This window comes from Oreochromis aureus, linkage group 20 (assembly GCF_013358895.1).
Source record: "Oreochromis aureus strain Israel breed Guangdong linkage group 20, ZZ_aureus, whole genome shotgun sequence".
Taxonomy (NCBI): Eukaryota; Metazoa; Chordata; class Actinopteri; order Cichliformes; family Cichlidae; genus Oreochromis; species Oreochromis aureus.
Genome location: NC_052961.1, coordinates 1,834,830 through 1,855,068, shown reverse-complemented (window position 1 = coordinate 1,855,068; position 20,239 = coordinate 1,834,830). Strand labels below are relative to the sequence as shown.

The following is a 20,239-nucleotide window of genomic DNA, read 5'->3' as shown; positions in this document are numbered from 1 at the left end:
TGCAGATTTCATTTCTTTTTTTGTGGTGCCCAAATTTATGCACCTGCCTGATTTTGTTTAAACAATTATTGCACACTTTCTGTAAATCCAATAAACTTCATTTCACTTCTCAAATATCACTGTGTGTGTCTCCTATATGATATATTTAACTGACATTTTTTATTGTAACAACCAACGATTTATACAGGAAAATAATGACTATTACCAAGGTTGCCCAAACTTTTGCATCCCACTGTAATATTTGTGTTTATTGTGATATAAAATTATATTTATCAACATCTTCCAACAGTGATGTCATCGAGGCTTGACATCCTGGTGGAAGTGACATCATCATGTCAGATGTGTCAGGACACGAAGGAGCAGTTATGGATCTCTGACACAAACAAAAGGGATGTTGGTGTTACACTTTTTGTCGTTGACATAATCTCGCTCTGTAAAGAAGAATCAGAATGAAGAACAGAAATAAAATCAGAGGTCTGTGCAGTAAATGTTTTCTTCTTTTCTAATGTAAAAAAACCAAAAGAACACAGTTCTGATAAAGACCTAAGATTACTTGACTTCGGTCAATATAAAAACCAAACACATTTCATCAACAGGCCCACATTCAGTTTGTACCTCCATGATTTATCTCCATACAATCTTCTCCTCCTCCATAGTTGTTTGGTTCTCCACTGGCCCAGTTTATGAAGTCAAACTGGGAACCATCGCTCCACATCCACACAGTTTCCTGAAAGAATAAAGTTTGAGGTTCAGTTTGTTCTGATGTACTTTGGTGCATCTATGCTGAGAGTGCAGACATGAGACCTCTTACACCACTCGAAGACAATGAAGGTTCATTTTGTTTGTGGAGGTAAAAAATGAAAAGAAAAATCAAGTCAGCAGCAACATCTGTCTCCAGGAACAAAGTCCTGATTAATCAGTCTGTCACATGTTGCACTTTGAATCAAACTGATGAATATGAAGAGAAAAATATGAAATATCGGAAACAGCTGCAGCTCATCCTCTTTATCTATGAAACACTTACATTCTTTCTGCCTCCAACCCAAGCTTCTTTATATGACCCTGCTGCTGTGTGAGTGAGCTCTCTGATGAAGGTGTACTCAGCTGTGTTGTGGAATGAGGCCAGATGTCCACCGAGTGTCTCACAGGAACTCTGAGGAGGAAGATGAGGTGCAGACCACAGAAGATGAAAAGTGTGAGAATGCATTTGAAGTCAGTCAAAGACAGAAACTCTTTATATCATCAGTGATGCAGCGACAGCTGCTGTTATTTCCTAATGTACCTCAGCATCAGTCCAGTTCTTCTGACTGCTGTTAAAGATGAAACAGCGACCTCCAAACCAAGTCCAACCAGGAGGGCATGTCTTAGAGGAACCAGCTGCAAAATGATTGTAAAGTTGGTTATTTGGTTATTTCACTGACTGACTGACTACAGCAGCAGTGATTATGTAGTGTGACACAAGCAGGAGTTCAAGTGTAATTTATGAGTAATTAAATGTGATTAATACAGAACTGATTCTGATTTCCAACAACAACAACAGCAAACTTTATTTATATAGCACATTTAAAAACCAGTGGTGTACCAAAGTGCTTAACATACAAGAGGCTAAGATGAAGTAACAGGGAGCATGAAGACCATGGCAAAGTACCAACATGGTAGCATGTTCAAATGGCAGTAAAAACACAGAACCAAAAGAAGTGCATATAAAAGCATAAAAGAACAATATATGTAAAGGATAAAACAGTCAAAAATTTTAAAAATGATTAAAAGTAGTTAAGAATAGACCGAAGATAGAAATAAGCATTAAACTAACTAACAAACAATCATTAACTGGTAGAAAAGGCGAGGCTAAATAAGTGGGTTTTTAACCGCGATTTGGAGGATTGAATGGAATCAGACTCGCGGACAGCGATGGGGAGGTAATTCCATAGATCGGGTGCAGCCAAGGCAAATGCGTGGTCACCTCTAGTCTTCAGCCGGGATCTCGGCTGTACCAAAAGTGACTGGGAAGATGATCTTAGTGCTCTAGCAGGGGTGTATAATCTAAGTAGCTCAATGAGGTAGCTTGGAGCTATATTGTTAATAATTTATTCTTAATAACTTTCTGAAAGCTTTGATTTCAATCCGTTCACTCAGGATCTGCAAAAGAACTGAAACATTTTCATGTCTGATAATTTCAATGACTTCTTTATAACAAAAATATGAATTCTTTAACAATGATTAATAATTAACTGTTTATGAACATATATTTGAATTCACAGAGTCTTAAAGTTGAAGGTTCTTACCCTGACAGTCATAAACCACCTCCAGGTACTTGTAGGTGTCACCACAGGGGTCTCCAAACACTGAGCTCTTTGCTTCAACAGTACAGCTGTTCTGCCAGTTACAGCTGTGAATGCAGGTCAAAGGTGAGTCAGCAGAGGCTTGAAATAGGCCGTGTCATCTGAGAGAAGATGGAAAGCTGAAGAAAGAGAGTCAGCATCTGTACCTCTTAGTTACATATTCTGTACTATTGGGACTCGAGCAGTTAACATTTTGGAGCTGAGAGTCAGGACGTCCATCAGAGCACGTGGTGTTGTCACGGCGACCATAATCAGTCCAGGGGTTGACTATAACCTGTCCTTCACCTGAGGAAGAGTTCATAAACTGTAACCATGTTTGTAGTTCTATGAAATGAATCCACTAAAGTTACAATAAATGAGAAAAATAAATCTGACCACACTGAAGTTTCGCCTGAGATCCTTCACATGTTACACTGTGGACTGACAAAGAAACACATCACATTAGAAACTGTAATAATTCATGTACACATTTGATCTTTAATCCATAATCAGAGGTGTTGCTACTCCATCTCCCTCATCTCTGGTTTACAGTAACTCTCCTCCAGGTTTTACTGATCATGTCTGGGTCCGACCGCGAGCTGCAGAGCAGACATGTTGACTCCATATGACCCAGTTCACAGCCTCAGATCATCAGGGGGGTTCTTCTAAAGTCAAGGCTTAAACCTAACTGTGCTTTTCCCATCAGGCCTTCAACTCTACAATGACTGACCTGAGGAGAAACGGCTCCTTTGGTTCTTTTATTGTTGTCATTCGTGTTTATGTCTCACATTTTCTAGTTTTTAACTCTGTCTCTATATGAACTTAACTGTATCCTTCCTGTTTGGTCCTCAGATTTCACTTTCTGTTTGAATTTACCTTCTGAGAACCTCTGGCTGCTTTGTCAAAGCATTTAGCAAACTCTGTTTGACACCACCAGAGGGCAGCATTTTAATAACAATGATAATAATAATAATAATAATGATAATACATTTTATTTAAAAGCGCCTTTCAAAACAGTCAAGGACACTTTACAGAAGAAACAAGACAAGCATAAAAACAGGAAATAAACACAATAATAAAAGAAAGTTTAATAGCATGGAGTAGTTATACAGAGTAGGCTATCTTGAACAGGTGGGTTTTGAGGGTGGACTTAAAAAGGGGGAAAGAACTGATGTTTCTGAGGTCAGGGGTTAAGGAATTCCAAAGACGAGGGGCAGAGCAACTAAAAGCCCCGCCCCCTCATGGTAATAAGACGAATTGAAGGAACAGAAAGAAGAAGAGAAGAGGAGGCACTGGGATGGGATGGAGATCTGTACCAAGTCAGAGAGATATGGCGGGGAGAGAGGATGAATAGCCTTAAATGTGTAGAGGAGTATTTTAAAATTAATACGGAGTTGAACTGGGAGCCAGTGAAGCTGCTTCAGGAAAGGGGTGATGTGGTGAGTGGAGGGAGTCCTAGTAATAATACGGGCAGCAGAGTTCTGGACACGTTGAAGCTTGTTGATGAATTTTTGTGGCAGGCCAGATAAAAGTGAGTTACAGTAGTCAATCCGAGAGGTAACGAGACTATGGACCAGAATAGCAGTGGCATGTGGAGTGAGGAAGGGGCGGAGGCGATTGATGTTACAGAGTTGGAAATATGCTGAGCGAGTGATATTATTGATGTGAGAGTTAAAGGATAGTGTACTGTCAAGAATGACGCCCAAACTTTTCACAGAAGGAGAGGTAGAAACCAACGAGTTATTGATAGTAACAGAAAAAGTGTTAGTCCTGGATAGCAATGATTTGGAGCCAACCAGGAGAAGTTTAGATTTGTTGCTGTTGAGTTTAAGAAAGTTGGAGGAAAACCATGAATTAAGTTCGGGTAAGCAGAGGGTGAGGGAGGGTGGAGGGAGAGTAGAGTCGGGTTTGGTGGACAGGTAAAGCTGGGTGTCGTCGGCACAACAGTGGAACTGAATATTATATTTATGGAAAATGTGTCCAAGTGGGAGGAGGTAAATAATGAAAAGGAGGGGCCCAAGGACAGATCCCTGGGGCACCCCAGTAGGCAGAGGAAAAGGGTGAGAGGTAAAGGATTTTAATCGAATGAACTGAGTGTGGTCAGACATGTATGATCTTAACCAGGCTAGTGGGGTATGAGAAAGGCCGATAGAAAATCTGCTGAGAAGGATGGAGTGAGAGATGGTGTCAAAGGCTGCACTCAGATTGAGGAGAATAAGGATCACTTTGGCAGCACTTTCAGTCTGCAAAGTTTGAAATCTGCTCACATTCTAACTCTCATTTCTCAGCACACTGTAGTCTGTATCAGCTCTTCTTCATCACAGTTTAATACACAGACAGTCTGATGGTCTTGTGGATAAATTGGGTGACTTAGTAAGACATGACATCGCTTGTGAGAGTGTCCACAGGTGTGTGTGCTTCCTGTTTCTTTAGAACTAACAAAAGCTAAATAAATGCATCAATCATCATTAAAGTGAATATTGAGATGCGTGCTCAATCATCCTGGTAAGGAAATACCAGAAAGTTGATTGTGTTTATCTGGAGGAAGATTAAAGTATGAGATGCAACTCGTACGATGTTACATCTCTCTTCACTGTGTCTTCATTCCACCTATTTCACATACAAGGGTCAGTACTACAGGCAGAGAAACCTGCAGTCAGTGAGACTGAAGAAGGCAACTGGATGTAACGTTTCTCTTGCTGAAAATGTTACATCCAGATAAATAGAAACAACTTTCTGGGGTTAAAGTGAGTTTACCGTTTCTGGTTAAGAAATCAGAGAAAATCCTGTTTCATCAGCCTGAAACACACCAGCCTCCCAAGAATTCCTGTCTTATCTCACAGCTGCTCCGACATACAATGCTTGATATCAGTGTTGCGCAGGTTTCAGCTCAAACTGATACAAATGATTTCTTGGAATAATGTTTAGTTGCCACTCTGTGAGCTCACCTTCTGTCACAGTAGTTGGAGGAGGACTTGATGTAGCTTCACTCTCTGTGGATGTTTGTGAAGACGGATTAATAATTACCTTTCTAATCATACAGGCTTAATATTACTGAGACTAGAAGTCGAGTTGTTTTTTGAAGTTGTCTGTTTATCTTTCAGGTTCTTACCCTGACAGTCATAAACCACCTCCAGGTACTTGTAGGTGCCAACACAGGGGTCTCCAAACACTGAGCTCTTTGCTTCAACAGTACAGCTGTTCTGCCAGTTACACCTGTGAATGCAGGTCAAAGGTGAATCAGCAGAGGCTTGAAATAGGCCGTGTCATCTGAGAGAAGATGGAAAGCTGAAGAAAGAGAGTCAGCATCTGTACCTGTTAGTTACATATTCTGTACTATTGGGACTCGAGCAGTTAACATTTTGGAGCTGAGAGTTAGCACGTCCATCAGAGCACGTAGTGTTGTCACGGCGACCAAAGTTAGCCCAGGAGACGACTATAACCTGTCCTTCACCTGAGGAAGAGTTCATAAACTGTAACCATGTTTGTAGTTCTATCAAATTAAAGTTACACTAAAGTTACAATAAATGAGAAAAATAAATCTGACCACACTGAAGTTTCGCCTGAGATCCTTCACATGTTACACTGTGGACTGACAAAGAAACACATCACATTAGAAACTGTAATAATTCATGTACAGATGTGATTGATTATTAGCTGATAATCAGAGATGTAACAGACTTGCAGGGAAGCATTTGAAGGTGATGTCCAGGTACGTGCAGACGCTGGGATCACAGGTACGGACCATGTTTGTATTTATTTCACACACTTCCTTCAAGTCACAGCTGCAGGGAGGCAAAAAGCTCATTTCCAGGTTTGTTGAAGTGATCAGTTCATGATTTCTAATATCTGCTGCTTTCATTTGAACTGCTGCTACTTTTTTATTGTCATCAAAGCAGTTAAACTACCCGACAGTGTTCACCTTTTCTTGATGACGTCCAGATCGTGAAGCCGAGAGCAGATTTCTTTATCTGCACATCTGTACAGAACTGACTGCACAATCATCACTCCGCTCCCTGTTACATACACGAGAGACAAAAGGAAAAATGAAATGTTAATATCAATAATGCAATATCAATAACTTGGATGGTGATGAAACGTTTCTCCCACTGAAAACGCTACGTCCACATGAACAGAATCAACTTTTTGGGATCCTGACTGTCTAATTTAAAATCCACTGTGGGGATGTACGGGAGCAAAAACAAGTCACTGTGTATATTCTTATGGACCTGACTTTACATCCAGCTTTAACTTACAAACTACACCCTCCTTACCACAGCTCAGCTGTAGGACACTGATGACGTTAAAGGTGATCACTCTGCCTGTGGATATGGCCGTCACATTGGAAGGTAAAGAGAGCTGGGCTCTGCTAAACCCTGTAATAAAAAACGAATACTGTGTATTTGATCAAATGCTGCTGTAGAAGAGAGCCAGAGGTGAATAATAACTAATGATTACATGCAGAGAAGTGTATAAACACACATAACTACATGCTTCACCAGTATCGAGTTAACAGCTAACACTAAAGCATTTACCTGAAGTCAGGAGGAAATACGCTGCTCCCAGCACTGAAAGAGACAAACAGGAACCTCAGTGTTAGACTGTGTGTTGGATACAGCTGATTTATTCATCTTCTGTTTAAATCTATGTTAGCAGAGTTTGGTGTGGCCTTTCATTCATCTCAGAGTATGAAATGAAATTAATCAATAAGCATTTACAGAGTGTGTGTGCTAAAAAAAAGCTTTTAAAACATTTATAAATCCTACTGTGAAAAAACACTTTATAAACAACACATTCAAACTGCGATTTTTTGGTGTCTTTTATTATTATTATTATTAAATTGGAAGCATTTGAGTCTTTTCAGTAAAATAATCTGTATTCATAATTAAGAGTGAGATAATTAAAGCTGTTTCTAGTAAATGATTACAAATGAATAATTTTCAGGAGACTTGTTGTAAAGACTAGAAAGCCTAACTGTCCTGCTGAGATAATACAAACATGTATTTATGATATTAGATTAATCGCTCTATTGAAACATGTCAAAGTTCAGCACATTTTATTTCTTGGCACTGATTTCATTTCTACTGCACATGAAAGATTATCAGTGTGTTGTACTCACACAGTGTGCTGCTGAGTCCGGAGCAGAGCATGGTGTTAGAGCTGGTTTTCAGTGAAGAGCTGAGCTGATGCTGGATCAGAGACCTGGTGTCTTCACAGTGTCTGGGTCAGAAATGTTACCTACATGCAAAAGAGGCACGCAGTGGAAAAAAGGAGGATGTCTTCCTTATCAGACGCAAACATTCAAATGAGGAAATAAAAAATAAAATAAACAAAGATATTACAGGCGTCTCTGATGGACTCATTTTTAATCCTGCACATGCTGCTCACTCCCACTGAGCATCTGAACATCTTCAGCTCAGCCTCCTGTCTTTGTGTCAGAGCTGTCTCCAAAGCAAACATCACATCTTCCATCTCTAAACCTTCGCTTTCACTCTTGCTGCCCTCCTTCTGTCTCAGATCACCCCTGACACACGTCTCCACCCACTCCACCCAGCCTGCGCTCTCTTCTTCACCTCTCTTGTTGCTTTGGATGGTTGACCCCAAGTATTTAAACTCATCTACCTTCACCATCTCTGCTCTTTCCATGTTCACCTTTCCCATTATTGTTTTTTCTATCCTGTCCTGTCTGCCAGCTTTGCATTCAGAATTGTGATCTGAGCGCTCTGTGGTGCTGAACACACTTCACTTGTCCAAGAACACCCATATACACTCTCTGTAGGCCCCTGTGGTTCATGTCAACGTTTATATGTGTATTGATTCATTTCTACTTCAGATACTACATTCTATGCGGTGTAGTATGATGCCTAAGGCAAACAAACAAACAACCTTTATTTGTCACAAACACAATTATACAGAGTACAACATGTACTGAAATTCTTGTGTCCGAGCTGCAGACATAGCCGCGCCATTCCAGGGCTTGGTTTTTAGCATGAGGGGTCTGGCCAGGACCTTTGCTGGATATCAGGTGGGAATCGAACTTGTAACTCCTGATCCAAAGGTGTGTAGTCTTACCACTACACTATCCAGATGCTGGATATGCAAGAAGAAAAAAAGGGGGTGTGAAAGTAGAAGGAAGTAGAGGTAAATATAATAAAATATATATAAATATAATAGAAGAGTGCAGATAGAAATGCACAATGTATCACCAACTGCTGCACCTGGAACACAAGCTTAGAAAATACATGTTACACTCTCAAGTCCCCCTCTCCCGCACACACACACACACACACACACACACACACACACACACACACACACACACACAGGACAAACAAGTACAACTGTGAATACAGTTGCATGCAAAATATTCTGATTTGAATGAAACATTGTGTGTCACTGGTCGGAGCAGACAGGAGGAGACAGTGTTTGGGACCGTGGTTCAACAGGTGTGATGAAATGGGGAAAAACATCAGTAAACATCAGTAACTAGTTCCTGATAAACACAACATGCCATTGTACAGCAGCTACAGCATCATGCAAAAAGGTTTGGAGCACAGACAGAACAGGGCCTTCATAAACACCCAAATCATCATCCAGGAAACCTGAGGCTGAAAAGGCCATTACACCTGTGTTTGAGTGTGTTGTTCAAGCTCACCACGAAGGACTCTAATATTTCTTCTAAAAAGTAAAAACAAAAACTGCTAATATTTGGCTAACAGTGGTTTCTCAAAAAGTTCTCAGACAAAACCGTCGACCGTTCGAGTGTTCAGGAGCTGCTCTGCTCTGTGTTGGCACAAAAAATACACATTTTAAAATATATAACTTTTTAAGACCATTGTTGGTTTTAATCTAGTTTAAACCAAACTGATTGGAGACCGTAACAGCCAATCAGAACTTTTGCATCCAAGTCTGCGATTGGTTGGTTTTGTGACACACTTATAACGATGTACAGAGAGTCGAGCGCGCGCAGAGCAGAGATGCTGTGAGCATGAAAAAGACACTGAGAGCAGGTCCGCAGATGTCTGTGAGCACACAGAGCAGACATCTGATCGAGAGGGGCTGTTATTGTGTGTGTATATGGATAATAACAAACACTGAAATACATTTCTTGCATGCAGAAATGAATTTTGTTCGCTTAAATTAAAGTTTTCTTTGCTCAAAATAATTTTCTCCTCAAAACTCAACATTTGTACTTGCAAAATTGTTTTACGTTCCCTTAGAAAAGAGGCACAAAAATAACACAATAGAACAGCTGCTTAGAATCTCTATAGGCTCCTCTTGTTCATGTGAATCTTTTATCTGTTTATTTATTCATTTCTTTTTGTGTTATTTCATATATTATATGGGGGGAAACAAACAGAAATGCACAATATCACCAACTGCTGCACCTGTAAAAAATCCCAAAACAAACACGCATACAGCACCTGAAACACACCAAAGATATATACACAGATACTTAAAATAACAATCTTCCCACAGTGTGTGTGTGTGTGTGTGAGCGACTGTGTCTTTGTAAAAAATGTACTTGATAATGAGGGTGGGAAGTTGCAGCGATGCACCCCAGAAGCAAACCGAGATGGAACCAGGACAACCGGGCCATCTGCAGCCCCCAAGAGTACCAAATACCTGTGACCACACATCTCTGTGACATCGCCATGCCCATCCCAGCAGGAGAAGTAGGGAGACCCCAGGTAGGGTGCCCACAGAGAGTCCCAGAGGACCAGAGGCAACTGGCAGTCGACCCCACTAGAAGCCGGCCCCCCTGGGTCGAGAGCAGGGTCCCAGGCACCTGGCACATGTGTGAGTGACGTGTTGTATGAGAGAGTGGGGAGGAGGGAGGTAAGACCAGTCAGTTCATACAGTGTAATACTGGAGTACCTGACCCAACTGATAAAATACAGTTTACGTTATCACTATTGGGTCTCCATAGCACAAACACTTCACATTAGCACTGCTGGGTTTCAGCTGTCTGCTTTGATTTAATGAACACAATAATAATAAAAATAAAAAAGATAATAACCACACTGTTGGGTCTGTGCTTCAGCGTTTGTGTGACTTCCTGCTGAAAAAGGGTCATCTCCCCTCAACCTGTATAGTCAAAGGAGTTTGCAAAGAAAAGTGTCTGGACTTCTTTAAGTTGCTTGAAGACGTTTCACCTCTCATCTGAGAAGCTTCTTCAGTTCTAAGGTCAAATGGTGGAGAGTCCCAGATTTAAACCCAGTGGGAGTATCCCCCCAAAGAGGGACAAAGGACCCCCTGGTGATCCTCTAATCACATGAGCCAAGGCGTGAAAGCGGGTGTGGGACCTAATCAGCCAGGGTTTCGGGTGAGCCCATTGTGAAACCTGGCCCCACCTTGTCATGTGATTTCCTGAGGTCAGATGGCCCAGGATGTGAGTGGGCGTTAAGGCGTCTGGGGAGGGAACTCAAAACTGGATTATAGATGGCAGACAGTTGGTGTCGTAAACCACCGCCTCTGTTCAAAGATGGTCGCTCACAGTGGACATAGATGGCCTCTTTCACTCCTCTTTCAAAACATCTGTCCTCTCTGTCCAAAATGTGAACATTGGCATCCTCGAAAGAGTGACCTTTGACCTTAAGATGCAGATGGACTGCTGAGTCTTGTCCCGTGGAGGTGGCTCTTCTATGTTGTGCCATGCGCTTGTGAAGTGGCTGTTTGGTCTCTCTGATGTAGAGGTCTGGGCATTCCTCGCTGCACTGTACAGCATACACCACGTTGTTAAGTTTGTGTTTTGGAGTTTTGTCTTTCGGGTGAACCAGTTTCTAAGCACTATACTCAACCTGTATAGTGCTTAGCTTCCTCTAATGGTTTATCATATACAAACACAGGTGAGGACATAAAGGGCAGGAAGTAAAACATCCTCACTAAATAAGAAAGCAGAACCCTCACATAGGATGTGCCTACAGTTACACTATAGCCCCCCCTCACCATTCAACAGTCTGGGGAGGAGGATAGAAACAGAGAATGTCTTTGATCATAGAATTTTAAGGCAAGGCTTACAAATTTAAGTACAATAATGGCAACATTTAACAATTTCAACCTAACACACACCAACACTTTAGACAAACAAAAGTTACACTCATTCATACACTTACCGGTCCTACTTCTCTGTCTTTTACATGTGAGTTATTTATTCCTGTAGGCTTCTACAGAGACTATGGAATATTTTATGTAAGCTAAAGGTCTTTCCTCAGTTCAGCATCACCACACATGTGGTTCCTTGCTATTTACAGGATTAGGCTCACTATAATCACCATGATACTACTACCCGGTTTTGTTCTCATTGAAAGTTGAATTTTTGCCGTACTGATTCTTCCACTCTTGGTTTTGCTTGTAAAAATCATCCCCTCACCTCTCCTCCACCCGGTGGATGCTGGCCTTGTTTGGCAGCAATTCAGCTGGAGGTCTTTCAGATGAGGGAACTTTATGCATGGATGCATCTGCAGGTCCGATCCTGGGTTGAAGAGAGAGGTGCTGGGATCTCGCTCGAAGGAAAAGGTTGTCACAAGAATTTTTATCAAAACATTTAGGCAATGGCCTCAGAGTCATACAGAGTACGACAGTGTACAGAGTAGGACTAAAGCATGTGATGTTTTGCCCTTTTTTATAGCGCAGTTGCATCCTGAGTTACACGAGTACTTCAAATGTATGGAATTTCCCACTCCACATGCAGTCACACTGAGATCACGTAGACTTATCTTTATTACCCTGATCCAGCTGTGACCTTCTTTCAGTTAGTTTGAGGGTCAGTTTCCTTTTCAACAGCATTTTCCTTGTTCCACAAGTATTTTTACAACAATTAACTGCTCTCACATAGTCATAAGTTAAACAATGCTTTAACAAAATTTCCCATCACAATGTAACATAAGTGACAGCAGAACACCCTGGAAAGGTCACCAATCTGACCGTAACGAAGGTCGTCTTCATTAATGACACCACTTGTTAGGATGGCCCATAGCAGCTGGATTCAAACAGGAGGCTTGAGGCAGACATAAGCAGACCAATGTGTTTATTTGCTAACGTTAACAAACACCAAAACATAACACAAAATAAAACAATGTGGCCAGTGATGGGACACGTGGTGCAGTGATGGAACCTGGTTGCAGCCACCTCTGATGTGTTCTTCACCTCTGACAGATACATCAAGAGTTGGTCTTGGTGCAGAGCTGTTGCAGTAGGTGAATGGAGAAAGGTCACTAAAATCAATATTGAATCGGTGTGTAACTTTGCCAAAACAATGTGGGACTCTGTAGTTTTCTCTGGTCCCCTCCCCAATCAGACCAGGAGTGACATGTTTAGCCGCATGTTCTCCTTAAATTGCTGGCTGTCTGAGTGGTGTCCCAGAAACGATGTGGGCTTCATAGATAATTGGCAAACCTTCTGGAGGAAACCTGGTCTTGTTAGGAGAGACGGCATCCATCCCACTTTGGATGGAGCAGCTCTCATTTCTAGAAATATGGACAAATTTATTAAACCCCCCAAAATATGACTATCCAGAGTTGGGACCAGGAAGCAGAGTTGCAGTCTTACACGCCTCTCTGCAGCTTCTCTCCTCCTGCTACCCCCCCAAAAACCCATCTCCATTGAGACTGTGTCAGCTCCCAAACAGACAAAAAACAAACTAAAAACCAGCAATAAACAACTTAAACATAAAAAATCACAAAGAAAGAACAATACAGTATCCACATCTGAACCAAAGAGTAAAACAGTGAAATGTGGATTATTAAATATTAGGTCTCTCTCCTCCAAGTCTCTGTTAGTACATGACTTAATAATTGATCAACAAATCGATTTACTCTGCCTTACAGAAACCTGGTTACAGCAGGATGAGTATGTTAGTTTAAATGAATCAACACCCCCGAGTCATTCTAACTACCAGAAACCTCGAAGCACAGGCCGAGGGGGCGGTGTGGCAGCAATTTTTCACACCAGCCTAATAATCAACCAAAGACCCAGACAGACTTTTAATTCATTTGAAAACCTGATGCTTAGCCTCGTCCACCCCAGCTGTAAAACTCAGAAACCAGTCTTACTTCTTATCATCTATCGTCCACCTGGGCCTTACACAGAGTTTCTCTCTGATTTCTCAGACTTTTTATCTGATTTAGTGCTCAGCTCAGATAAAATAATTATTGTGGGTGATTTTAACATCCATGTAGATGCTAAAAATGACAGCCTCAACATGGCATTTAATCTGTTATTAGACTCAATTGGCTTCTCTCAAAATGTAAAAGAACCCACCCACCACTTTAATCACACTCTAGATCTTGTGTTAACATATGGCATAGAAACTGAACATTTAACAGTGTTTCCTGAAAACCCTCTGCTGTCTGATCATTTCCTGATAACATTTACATTTACAATAATTGATTACACAGCAGTGGAGAGTAGACTTTATCACAGTAGATGTCTTTCTGAAAGTGCTGTAACTAAGTTTAAGAATATAATCCACCCACTGTTATCATCTTCAATGCACATATTAAACAAATATGTAAGACTGCTTTCTTCCATTTGCGCAACATCTCTAAAGTTAGAAATATCCTGTCTCAGAGTGACGCTGAAAAACTAGTTCATGCATTTATTACTTCCAGGCTGGACTACTGTAATTCATTATTATCAGGATGTCCTAAAAACTCCCTGAAAAGCCTTCAGCTGATCCAAAATGCTGCAGCAAGAGTCCTGACAGGGACTAGAAAGAGAGAGCAGATTTCTCCTGTTTTGGCTTCCCTTCATTGGCTTCCTGTTAAATCCAGAATTGAATTCAAAATCCTGCTCCTCACATACAAGGTCTTAAATAATCAGGCCCCATCTTATCTTAATGACCTTGTAGTACCATATCACCCTATTAGAGCACTTCGCTCTCACACTGCAGGCCTACTTGTTGTTCCTAGAGTATTTAAAAGTAGAATGGGAGGCAGAGCCTTCAGTTTTCAGGCCCCTCTTCTGTGGAACCAGCTTCCAGTTTGGATTCAGGAGACAGACACTATCTCTACTTTCAAGATTAGGCTTCAAACTTTCCTTTTTGCTAAAGCATATAGTTAGGGCTGGACCAGGTGACCCTGAATCCTCCCTTAGTTATGCTGCAATAGACGTAGGCTGCCGGGGATTCCCGTGATGCATTGAGTTTTTCCTTTCCAGTCACCTTTCTCACTCACTATGTGTTAACAGACCTCTCTGCATCGAATCATATCTGTTATTAATCTCTGTCTCTCTTCCACAGCATGTCTTTATCCTGTCTTCCTTCTCTCACCCCAACCGGTCGCAGCAGATGGCCGCCCTTCCCTGAGCCTGGTTCTGCCGGAGGTTTCTTCCTGTTAAAAGGGAGTTTTTCCTTCCACTGTCGCCAAAGTGCTTGCTCATAGGGGGTCATATGATTGTTGGGTTTTTCTCTGTATTTATTATTGTGTGATCTACTGTACAATATAAAGCGCCTTGAGGCGACTTTTGTTGTGATTTGGCGCTATATAAATAAAATTGAATTGAATTGAATAGAAAGGATGCTAGTCGTGTGTCTGAGTTGCAGGTTCTGGACAGAGAAACCAGATATTCACCAGTAGAGGAGTGTTTGACCATGAAGTGAGTGATTGAAGCAGTCAGATATTACCTATTAGGACACCATTTATTCCTGTAAAGTGATCACAGAGCTCTTCCGTGGCTGCAGAGGATGCAAACCGGACTGCTGGATGGTACTTTGCCCTGCAGCCATATAATTTTACTGTTCATTACAGGTCTGGGAGAATGAACACAGTAGCTGACTGTTTCCTATTCCTGAAAACTGTGCAATGAGGAGAGAGAGAGGCAATGTAACAAGGTCTTCTTCATCACTTAGCCAGATATAAATACCTGAGTAATTTTAATATTTATATAAAATAAAACACAAAAAGTTTGTCTTGATTTTATTTATAGGTTTTCATGTTGACAGTCTTCCAGCTGATACTGGTTAATATCTGCCTAGGAAAAGAAATTTCAATTATTATGGCAGGTTTGGTTAAACTGGTGGAGAATATTACTTTATATTTACCTAATGTTGGTGGTAAATTGGGTAACAGGTAGGAGAAGCATTTTATATCCTAAGTGAATATTTTGATGACAAGATTGTGGCCGTGTCTCAATATGTGTACTTGTGCGTTCTGGTGGACTTGTGATATGTCATCAGTCGGAGACCAGGTACTGTTCCAATTCAAAGCATCAAGCTGAGTAAAAAATCCCTGGATGTGTTCTCGCTCCTCCCGTTTTATCAAGCATGCATCGGTGGTGACTTGTGTAGACTTGGTACAGCTAAATATATCAGAATGCATTTCGTCCAAAACTCAAATGCAGCAATGGTGGAGGAGCGCAGCTAAAAATTTAAAAAATATTACTCTTTCTGGGTCACAAAATAAGCTTTTAAGTTATTTTCAGGTGAGAAAGTAGCTGTGTAAACTTCAAATATCGGCTCGATTTATCAAGACATCACATATTTGCAAAAGTGCTCCGACGTTTTCAGAGAAGTCTGTTACCCACCAGCTCGATAGCTGACCGGGAGGTCAAGGCTCACTAGAGCCGGCGGGAACAGCGGACTCCCGGCACATCGTTTTCAGACCCCCGCGATCTTTCACTACTCAGGTTAAACATGATATATAAATCCCTTAGATCACTTGTAAATGTTATTTTTTGGTTTATTTCAGTGTTTTATTTGTTCCTGAGTAAATTGGTTTGGCTGAAATTAGCTGACTGAATTAAATCTAACATATTTAAATTCAGGAGGAAACATTTTCACCGGGAGCAGAAACAGCGTGTTAATACGCGGAGATTCTGAAGGCTGCTCCAACAATGTGTTTCAGTCATGTGTTTCAGTCATGTAGTGATTGTGCGTAACTGTAGGAGGCTTATTAGACATTATAAAACAGATGATATGGAAGCGATGTATAGCAAATTTTGCCAAAATGCTTAAGATACTTTTTTTAATTATCTTTTTTTCTTAAAACATCTACTACATCGTGTGTAATTTTTTCACGTCATGTGTAATTTCCATTGCAAATCTTAATCAGTTAAATTAAAAGGGGGCAGCAGTAAAAACTCCAGAGCTGTGATGTCATCAAGTACACTGCCGTTCCAATTGTAGAATGATTGTGCTGCGTTCCCGTGTACTTGAGAATTGAGAAATGGCTAATGTCTTACCTGTGTTTTCTCCCAATGGTGTGCAAGCCAAAAGGGTCCCCAGGCTTCCTGAGTGCCCTTTTAAAGGTTCCAGGCAGCACCAACTGATTGAAGTAGGAACTGAATAGCCATATTAGCTTATTGTAGATTGTTGGTTGTACAAAATATTTGATTTAATAATCTTCTAAAGTATTGACTTGATGTTCATAAAGGTTATTAGATAAGATGTGTGTGCAGTTTATTAGTTTAGTTTAGTATGTCACTTGGTGTTCGCTCGCTTTGTGGTAGAGTATCACTTCCTGTTCCTGCTCAAACACAGTGGTGTTTCTGAGTAGCTTTTCTGCTTAGCAATTTAATTTAAATCTTTTGATACATCCCTTTTTCATAGTATAATCTTAACGTGCTTCATCTGAATCACCCTTTCTGTGTACTCACTACCTAATTTATAGCCAAAGTATTCACTCACTGTCTCTTTACTGTTTCGCTAGCTTAGCTTAGCTCGTAGCCGACTCGTTAGCACCATGGCTACTTCACCTGTCCCTCCTGCACTTTCCTGCTCATTGTGTCAGATGTTTAGTTACTCCTCGGCCTCCTTTAGCAGTAATGATACCTGTAACAAATGTAGCATATTTGCAGCTCTGGAGGCCAGGATTACTGAATTGAGACTCGGCCGCACCCTTCATTCACCCGTAGCTAGCCAGGCCCCTGTAGCTGGTGCAGCCGAAGATAGCGTGAGCCCCGCTAGCTGTTCCCCGGCAGACCCCAAGCAGCTGGGGAAAGAGGGCGGCTGGGTGACGGTGAGGAGGAAGCATAGTCCTAAACAGAAGCCCCAGGTACACCACCAACCTGTTCATGTGTTCAACTGTTTTTCCCCACTCGGCGACACACCCGCCGGGGTCAAACTCTGGTAATTGGTGATTCTGTTCTTAGACATGTGAAGCTAGAGACACCGGCAACCATAGTCAATTGTCTTCCAGGGGCCAGAGCAGGCGACATTGAAGGAAATTTAAAACTGCTGGCTAAGGGTAAACGTAAATACAGTAAGATCATAATTCACGTCGGCAGTAATGACACCCGTTACGCCAATCGGAGGTCACTAAAATCAATATTGAATCGGTGTGTAACTTTGCCAAAACAATGTGGGACTCTGTAGTTTTCTCTGGTCCCTCCCCAATCAGACCAGGAGTGACATGTTTAGCCGCATGTTCTCCTTAAATTGCTGGCTGTCTGAGTGGTGTCCCAGAAACGATGTGGGCTTCATAGATAATTGGCAAACCTTCTGGAGGAAACCTGGTCTTGTTAGGAGAGACGGCATCCATCCCACTTTGGATGGAGCAGCTCTCATTTCTAGAAATATGGACCAATTTATTAAACCCCCAAAATATGACTATCCAGAGTTGGGACCAGGAAGCAGAGTTGCAGTCTTACACGCCTCTCTGCAGCTTCTCTCCTCCTACCCCCCCCAAAACCCATCTCCATTGAGACTGTGTCAGCTCCCAAACAGACAAAAACAAACTAAAACCAGCAACAAACAACTTAAACATAAAAATCACAAAGAAAGAACAATACAGTATCCACATCTGAACCAAAGAGTAAAACAGTGAAATGTGGATTATTAAATATTAGGTCTCTCTCCTCAAGTCTCTGTTAGTACATGACTTAATAATTGATCAACAAATCGATTTACTCTGCCTTACAGAAACCTGGTTGCAGCAGGATGAGTATGTTAGTTTAAATGAATCAACACCCCCGAGTCATTCTAACTACCAGAAACCTCGAAGCACAGGCCGAGGGGGCGGTGTGGCAGCAATTTTTAGACTTTATCACAGTAGATGTCTTTCTGAAAGTGCTGTAACTAAGTTTAAGAATATAATCCACCCACTGTTATCATCTTCAATGCCCTGTACCAACATAGAGCAGAGCAGCTACCTGAACGCTACTCCAACAGAGGTCGATTATCTTGTTAATAATTTTACCTCCTCACTACGTACGACTCTGGATACTGTAGCTCCTGTGAAAACTAAGGCCTCAAATCCAAAGTCCCTGACTCCGTGGTATAATTCTCAAACACGTAGCCTAAAGCAGATAACTCGTAAGCTGGAGAGGAAATGGCGTGTCACAAATTTAGAGGATCATCATTTAGCCTGGAGAAATAGTTTGCTGCTTTATAAGAAAGCCCTCCATAAAGCCAGAACATCTTACTATTCGTCACTGATTGAAGAAAATAAGAACAACCCCAGGTTTCTCTTCAGCACTGTAGCCAGGCTGACAAAAGTCAGAGCTCTACTGAGCCAACCATCCCTTTAACGTTAACTAGTAATGACTTCATGAACTTCTTCACAAATAAAATTTTTATCATTAGAGAAAAATTACCAATAATCATCCCACAGATGTAATATTATCTACAGCTACTTTTAGTACCATCGATGTTAAGTTAGACTCTTTTTCTCCAATTGATCTTTCTGAGTTAACTTCAATAATTAATTCCTCCAAACCATCAACGTGTCTTTTAGACCCCATTCCTACAAAACTGCTCAAAGAAGTCCTGCCATTAATTAATTCTTCAATCTTAAATATGATCAACCTATCTCTAATAATCGGCTATGTACCACAGGCCTTCAAGCTGGCTGTAGTTAAACCTTTACTTAAAAGCATCTCTAGACCCAGCTGTCTTAGCTAATTATAGGCCAATCTCCAACCTTCCTTTCATATCAAACATCCTTGAAAGAGTAGTTGTCAAACAGCTAACAGATCATCTGCAGAGGAATGGCTTATTTGAAGCGTTTCAGTCAGGTTTCAGAGCTCATCACAGCACAGAAACAGCTTTAGTGAAGGTTACAAATGATCTTCTTATGGCCTCTGACAGTGGACTCATCTCTGTGCTTGTCCTGCTAGACCTCAGTGCTGCGTTTGATACTGTTGACCATAATATCCTATTAGAGCGATTAGAACATGCTGTAGGTATTACAGGTACTGCACTGCAGTGGTTTGTATCATATCTATCTAATAGACTCCAATTTGTACATGTAAATGGAGAGTCCTCTTCACACACTAAGGTCAATTATGGAGTTCCACAGGGTTCAGTGCTAGGACCAATTCTGTTTACATTATACACATGCTTCCCTTAGGCAGCATCATTAGAAGACATAGCATAAATTTTCACTGCTATGCAGATGACACGCAGCTCTATCTATCCATGAAGCCAGGTAACACACACCAATTAGTTAAACTGCAGGAATGTCTTGAAGACATAAAGACCTGGATGGCCGCTAACTTTCTGCTTCTTAATTCAGATAAAACTGAGGTTATTGTACTCGGCCCTGAAAATCTTAGAAATATGGTATCTAACCAGATTCTTACTCTGGATGGCATTACCTTGGCCTCCAGTAATGCTGTGAGGAACCTTGAGTCATTTTTGACCAGGCCATGTCCTTCAATGCACATATTAAACAAATATGTAAGACTGCTTTCTTCCATTTGCGCAACATCTCTAAAATTAGAAATATCCTGTCTCAGAGTGATGCTGAAAAACTAGTTCATGCATTTATTACTTCCAGGCTGGACTACTGTAATTCTTTATTATCAGGATGTCCTAAAACTCACTGAAAAGTCTTCAGCTGATCCAAAATGCTGCAGCAAGAGTCCTGACAGGGACTAGAAAGAGAGAGCAGATTTCTCCTGTTTTGGCTTCCTTCATTGGCTTCCTGTTAAATCCAGAATTGAATTCAAAATCCTGCTCCTCACATACAAGGTCTTAA

At 41.2% G+C, this 20,239-nt stretch overlaps 1 protein-coding gene across 3 annotated transcripts in view; it reads right to left on the bottom strand.

Moving 5' to 3' along the window:
• Positions 1–149: 149 nt before the first annotated feature.
• Positions 150–20,239, bottom strand: part of LOC116327427 (L-rhamnose-binding lectin CSL1-like) — a 70,464-nt gene continuing 50,374 nt past the window's right edge. Inside the window, exons 1-16 of one of the 3 annotated variants that reach the window (XM_039604733.1) lie at positions 7,441–7,568; positions 6,857–6,889; positions 6,596–6,697; positions 6,244–6,337; positions 6,003–6,106; positions 5,869–5,913; positions 5,637–5,775; positions 5,434–5,537; positions 5,270–5,314; positions 2,718–2,762; positions 2,489–2,627; positions 2,286–2,389; positions 1,283–1,377; positions 1,025–1,153; positions 616–727; positions 150–431 (exon numbers count right to left, since the gene is read on the bottom strand). In XM_039604733.1, the coding sequence (XP_039460667.1) occupies positions 364–431; positions 616–727; positions 1,025–1,153; positions 1,283–1,377; positions 2,286–2,389; positions 2,489–2,627; positions 2,718–2,762; positions 5,270–5,314; positions 5,434–5,537; positions 5,637–5,775; positions 5,869–5,913; positions 6,003–6,106; positions 6,244–6,337; positions 6,596–6,697; positions 6,857–6,889; positions 7,441–7,471 (1,389 nt within the window). In that variant the 5' untranslated portion in view covers positions 7,472–7,568 and the 3' untranslated portion in view covers positions 150–363. Of the gene's footprint in view, positions 432–615; positions 728–1,024; positions 1,154–1,282; positions 1,378–2,285; positions 2,390–2,488; positions 2,628–2,717; positions 2,763–5,269; positions 5,315–5,433; positions 5,538–5,636; positions 5,776–5,868; positions 5,914–6,002; positions 6,107–6,243; positions 6,338–6,595; positions 6,698–6,856; positions 6,890–7,440; positions 7,569–20,239 lie in introns of those variants that run through there. The other 2 variants (XM_039604732.1, XM_039604734.1) reach the window with 2 other exon arrangements.